The sequence below is a fragment of the Borostomias antarcticus genome, assembly GCF_949987555.1.
Source record: "Borostomias antarcticus genome assembly, chromosome: 4".
NCBI lineage: Eukaryota > Metazoa > Chordata > Actinopteri > Stomiiformes > Stomiidae > Borostomias > Borostomias antarcticus.
In genome coordinates this window covers 33,733,666-33,739,665 of record NC_140237.1, presented here as the reverse complement: position 1 = coordinate 33,739,665, position 6,000 = coordinate 33,733,666, and the positions used below count along the sequence as shown (strand labels likewise).

The 6,000-nt window shown below is 52.1% G+C and overlaps 1 protein-coding gene across 1 annotated transcript in view; it reads right to left on the bottom strand.

The window, feature by feature from the left end:
* LOC311308512 (protein unc-13 homolog C-like) overlaps positions 1-6,000 on the bottom strand; it is a gene marked incomplete at both ends in the record, with an annotated part of 70,562 nt that overhangs the window by 45,644 nt on the left and 18,918 nt on the right. Inside the window, 2 exons of the mRNA XM_084437475.1 lie at positions 4,990-5,047; positions 5,326-5,379. Coding sequence (XP_084293601.1) covers positions 4,990-5,047; positions 5,326-5,379 — 112 coding nt within the window. The remainder of the gene's footprint in view (positions 1-4,989; positions 5,048-5,325; positions 5,380-6,000) is intronic.

Here is a 6,000-nt window from a genome sequence, read left to right as displayed (position 1 = left end):
CCTGAACACGTGCAGTTTCTAAAGAGATAGAGACAGAGAGAAAGAATAGCTTGTGAAAAATCGGTTGAACACATATAGTACAGTATGGCTGGGTCTATAAGAGTAAATAATCCCTTTACAGTATACGCCGTAAACACCATAATCCCTTTACAGTATACGCCGTAAACACCATAATCCCTTTACAGTATACGCCGTAAACACCATAATCTCTTTACAGTATACGCAGTAAACACCATACTGTCAAGCTTTAATGTTTGCATTGATATAGAAGCAGCTAAATATAGAAGTAACTCAAGATGGCTTTGAGTAATCAATTTATTTTCAGGCAAGTTCATATTACAAGTCCAAGAACATAGGAAATCAAACGGCAATGTGATCGTGATTTCCTGAAAGAACAAAGACAACGTGAAGAGATCGACACGCACTCACAAAAATGCTTGTTGTGCTGCGAGAAGATCCCCTTAGAAAGACTTTTCAGATTAAAAAAAAAAAAATGCACAATCCCACACACACACATTTCTCCCTGCTTCACTCTGTCAACGTTTCGGCTCAGACCTGAAAGTGTCGTCTACGCCCAGACGTTGACAGAATAAAGCAGGAGCGTGAGTATGCAATTGTTTTAACATTCAATTGCACCACCAATCACCAATCCAGCACAACCCTGTCGGAGTTAAAGCCGACTGATTGGACGGTATTTATCGGCCTTGGACCTATTAATCGGCCCTGCAGATCAGGGTCAGAGTGATGGCTCTACCTCGCTAACATATAGAGCTCTGAATCCCTCTGGAACCGGACGGACAGCCTGGCCAGAGCGCTGTCTTTGTTAAGAGAGAGTGGTTCGCTGTTAACGGCCTCTGCTGACTGCATACTTGACTGTGTTAGAGGGCTGTCGGGGTCTGAATGAGTGCCCCCCCCCCCCCCCCCCCCACCGCCGGTCCGGCCGGGCCGATGGGACTGAGTCCGCCGGCTGGGTTTTCCGATTCCTGACTGGGGGGGAATCAATGCGCGCAGTAAATAACCCTTTCACAGTGTGTCGTAGGCTTGGAAAGAGAGAGAGAGAGAGAGAGAGAGAGGGGGGTGGGGGGGCGGGCCTGAGGAGGTGAAATACAACCTATAGAGATCTCTCTGTATTGAGTTCTCCTCCTCTCCTTTCTCCCAACTCCTCCCTCCAAATGTCCCAGTCTGCTGACATCATGTTACATCTACACACACACACACACACGGACGCACACACACACACACACGCACACACACAAAACACAGGCACACACACACACAGTCAGCAACAATAACAGAGTTCCATCAGAGAGACAAACGATGAAATGACACCAGATGACAGGAGTGTGTGTGTGTGTGTGTGTGTGTGTGTGTGTGTGTGTGTGTGTGTGTGTGTGTGTGTGTGTGTGCGCGCGCGTGCGCTCCCTGGTTCTTGCCGTGGCCCCTCGGGACTTTAATGAAATGTCCAGAAAGAGAAGATGACTTCCCCTTTTAATCTGAGGAGGATGAGAGGAAGCAGATGTCGCAGTGATCCTCTGACTTCACCACCTGGCCATGGGTCCTACCAGGAAAAGCAGGAAAAGCCTCGCCACCAGACGAACTGCTGCTAAGCTTTCTAATACACCCCCCCCCCCTACCCCCCAGCTGGGAGGCGGCGATCAACCCTGGAGTAGGCTCTCCCTATGCCCCTCTGCCGATCTCCTCACTGCTCCACTCAGCAGATGCTTTTACCCAAAGCGACTTAGGAGAATAAGTGCGGTACATTTTGTCTAGACTAGAGCCAGTGAGCCAACTGAGCTGTACTTATCGAGTGTTCCAGAAAGGACCAGGACAAGTCAGTTTCTTACACAATTCTTTGTTTTTCTAATTTTCTTTCGTGTACCAAACGCTGAGGTAGCGTCAGGCGGTGATTGGAAGGCGTCGGGGCGTGTGGAGAGGTGAAAAGGTCAGTGGAGGAGGAGTCCAGGTTGTCATTTACAGACATGGGTCTCATAAATCCAGGATTTTTTGGCGTCCCCCCAAAAGAGATTTTAGCCTGAGCCAAAGAAAATCACCAGTGCCAAAATGCAAAAAATTGAGAAAAATAGCAATTCAAATCCTCTCCAAATGTGTTTGATAGCTCGTCTCAAGTGCAGCCCATCCATCTTTCTTGCGTTGTCCATGGTTTGGACCACTAGTAATCGAGATAATTAATAGACCAGTTTCAGCATCTTAAACATTTCGTCTTCATATCAATTTTGTGTCGGGAGATTTCCCGCGACTGTGAAAAGTGAGCTCAGTCAGAACGACAGCAAAGAACATAGGCCTATATATATATGCTGGTTTCCCCAAAGAATTATGTGCGCATCGACCCCCATTCTGACCCATCAAGACCCATTCTAAGCCAGGAAAAATCCTGAAATCCCTCCAGCCTCTCTGTGTGACATGGTACGGGGCGTGGCCCGGCAGCCCTGCCATGTGTGATGGGACGCTGGGGGGGGATGTTGTGGTGCCCGTCTGATCCCCGGGGGCTAGATTGCGGGGAGCTCGATCGGGAGTTGATAGGTTCAAGAGAGAGGAGAGGCGCGGAGTGGATCTGGAGAACGTTTCCAGCGATGCTGTCACCACGGGAGAGAGACTTATCAGGCCACCAGAACAGAACACGTCTCTGTCTCTCTCTCTCATCCTCCTCTCCCTCTCTCTCTCTCTGCCTCTCTCTCATCCTCTCTCTCTCTCTCTCTCTCTCTCTCATCCTCTCCCTCTCTCTCTCTAAGCCTCGGGGTGCAGGGTTGCTGTATCGATCTGCGGCTGCAGCCGTCACGTGACCGCCGTGCGAGAGAAAGCAATCTCGCTCAGCCGAGTCCCATCTCCGCCCTGTCCTCCTCCCCTCCCTCCTGCTCTTTCAAACCCCATCTAACCCCCCCCTCCCCCCTCACGCTCTCCATCTCCCCCTCTCTCTCTCCTCCCCCGTTAACCCGTCTCCCGCCTCCCTGTCTCCGTCTCCCAGGCGTCGGGGTTCCTCAGGTTCCAGCGAGGCCGTTGTTAGAAGCCTTTGGCGGCGTGTGGTCCAGCGCCGTCGACGCACACGCAGTCAGTCGTCCCACACACACTCCCTCGCTCATTCTGCTCTAGATAGCAGAGAGAGGGAGAGAGAGAGGGAGAGTGAAAGAGATGGGAGAGACTGGAGAGAGAGAGAGGGAGAGAGATGAGAGAGAGAGAGAGAGACTGGAGAGAGAGAGAGAGAGAGAGAGAGAGACTGGAGAGAGAGAGAGAGAGAGAGAGAGAGAAAGAGTGAAAGAGATGGGAGGGACTGGAGAGAGAGAGAGAGAGAGAGAGAGAGAGAGAGAGAACAAGTGAAAGAGATGGGAGAGACTGGAGAGAGAGAGAGAGAGAGAGAGAGAGAGAGAGAGAGAGAGAGAGAGAAAGAGAGCAAGGCCGATCGTCCGTCCAGAGAGGACAGGATGCCTCAGTCCCTGCGGTTTGAAAGTCGTAGGTGGGGCCCGTCAACCCCCCACCAAACGCACCCCCCGTTCCTCCCCCTCCCCTCCCCTCCCCCTCCCCCCCCCCCTCTCTACAGCAGAGCATATGGCCGTTTACAGTCGTCCTCACAGGGATGCACTCTCCTGGACTTAACGCAGCGGATGAAACTGACATCTGCTCGTCCTACTTACAACCCCGCTGCACAATCTGCAGCTCCGCCCTGCCCTCCCTGGCCCCCCCTCATCCGCCCGTTAGCACACTCATCCGCCCTCATCCCTCATCGGGAGCAGCCGGGGCCGTCCGTTGCCGATGCCGCTCGCCGTCTCCTGCGGCGACCAATCGCAGACCGCCTGCTAGTGGTCCGTCCCCCTACGGCGGTGGAACGGCGGCCACGTGATTTGCCGACATGAGGACGACCATGAGACCCTGGGGGCTCTTTGTGGCTCTCCTCTTTCGAGCCGTGGGGAACCGTCATCCATGTCAGGAAATTGTCAATTCTTATAGCGTTGGCACACTGGTATTTAAAGGGTTGGAAAACAAGCGTTGTGATTGGCCGTTATGAGACCATGCCCCCCTCCACAGACCCATATGTATTTTATTACATTGTATTTTATTACATTTACTCATCAAGCCGACCTCTTTTAGAACCGCGCTGGGGTTGCGCAATCGTCCGTCACCGACCGCGCGCAGACGGTATTAAGATACAAAGTCATCCGTTAAGAGTCAGAATCAGTCCTCATCCGTTAGAGTCAGGATCAGTCCTCCGACTCATCCAAACGAGAGGAGGGGAGATGGACGTACGTCAACCCCGTGACATGAGGCTCACACCGTCAACCCCGTGACATGAGGCTTACTGTACACCATTAATCCTGTAACCATGGTGACATGGACTCACGGGTCAGTCTCTTAACACTGCGCTCAACTAGAGGCTGAAGACATTTGTCCAGATGTTGTCGCTAAAAGTGGGTGGAAACAATTAGAGAGATTGAAAAAAAAACCTTGGTATTGCATTGCATAACCATTCCAACGTCTTTAGGGCGGTCCTTCTTAAAGGGGCAGTGAATGTTTTGTTTCGATTCTCATGTGTAGACAGTGATCCTGATTGGTAGCGTCTGTTTTCAGCAGAGATGTCTCCAGACTTTGGGAGGCAGAGAACTTGAAAGTGTGGTGTTGTGAGACTAAAGTTAACATGGACCCCCGTCTTCCTCTGTTTCTGGGAGACGCCGCACCCCTCGGCTGTTTGTATCCGATCGCACCGGCTTTATTTATTTAGCGGGAGGGAAGGATTGTGATTAATTAATGCGGGGAGCTCTGGAGGTCGGCATGAAGGAAGACAAATTCCACCCCCATCGATTGAGACATTCAGCACTCTCCGCCTATCTGCTGCGACTGCTCCAACGCATAGAGTTCATTATTACACATGGGGGCCGCGGTCTAAATGAAGACATGAGGCCCTCTCTGACTAACAGAGTTCCCGGCTCCGCATTACGGAGCCAAACTCATCTGTCTGAGAGTGCGGGTGGAGTTATTAACCCTCTACAGAAGGTACTCTGCAGATGAACCGTCCAGAGCACTGGGACCGCTGGCACACCTAGAAACAGTGGGCGTTATGCGGTATAAAACAGAAGGAGTACTGTACAGCGATCCAGCTGGACACTTACCGTACCCCCCCCCACCGAATTACAGTGAAACGCAGAAAGTAATCTCCAGCCGGTGACTAACGATGCGCACGTCCATCTTGGGAGACTTCGGCTTCTCTGGCACAGCGTTAACAGGGCGTCCGTCACTGACACGGCTCCGAGAGTCTGTCCCCCCTTCGCCTCGTGTGGGTGTTCGACAGGGGGGGGGGGGGGGGGGGGGGGCACTCACCAGGTCCTCGTTGTTCAGGGTAGATCTGGTCACCAGGGCGAACGAGATGCCTGCCTTTCGAGCAGTGAGAGTCTGGAGAGAGAGAGAGAGAGAGAGAGAGAGAGAGAGAGAGAGAGAGAGGAGGAAGAGAGAGAGAGGAGGAAAGGAGAGAGAGTCCAGGGTGAATGATATGATTGATGTGCGTCGAAACGCTGGGTCCCACCTATCGTGCATATCAAATACAGACGGACTGTGATGTATCACCCCGCATGCGTCGAAGTTGCTTAAGCCTCCTTGGAGCGCAGCGATAATGACCTCCAACAGAATTGAGTTCAGTTATGCACTGGTACAGTATATCTCCTTTATAGAGCCGCAACTCCTGCAACTGTGGAATAGAAATAGACTGACTAAATACAGTAGACTTTCTATCCCAGTATTAAGCGCCATTGACTGGCTCGTTTGTCTAATTAATTTGTTGCACAGCTCACTCAGGTCAAGGGGAGGGGGGGTGGGGGGGGTGTTCTACAGAGGAGCACAAAGGAGACAAAGCAAAGCCACCAAATGAAGACCTCTGGCCGATAGGAGGAGTCTTATTTGCATAAGTGGCGTCCAGCTATCGACGCGGGGCCAGTTGGATCAGCGAAGCGGCGGAACTTACCAGAGCCTTCGGATTCCCAGGGAGCCGAGGGAGGGAGA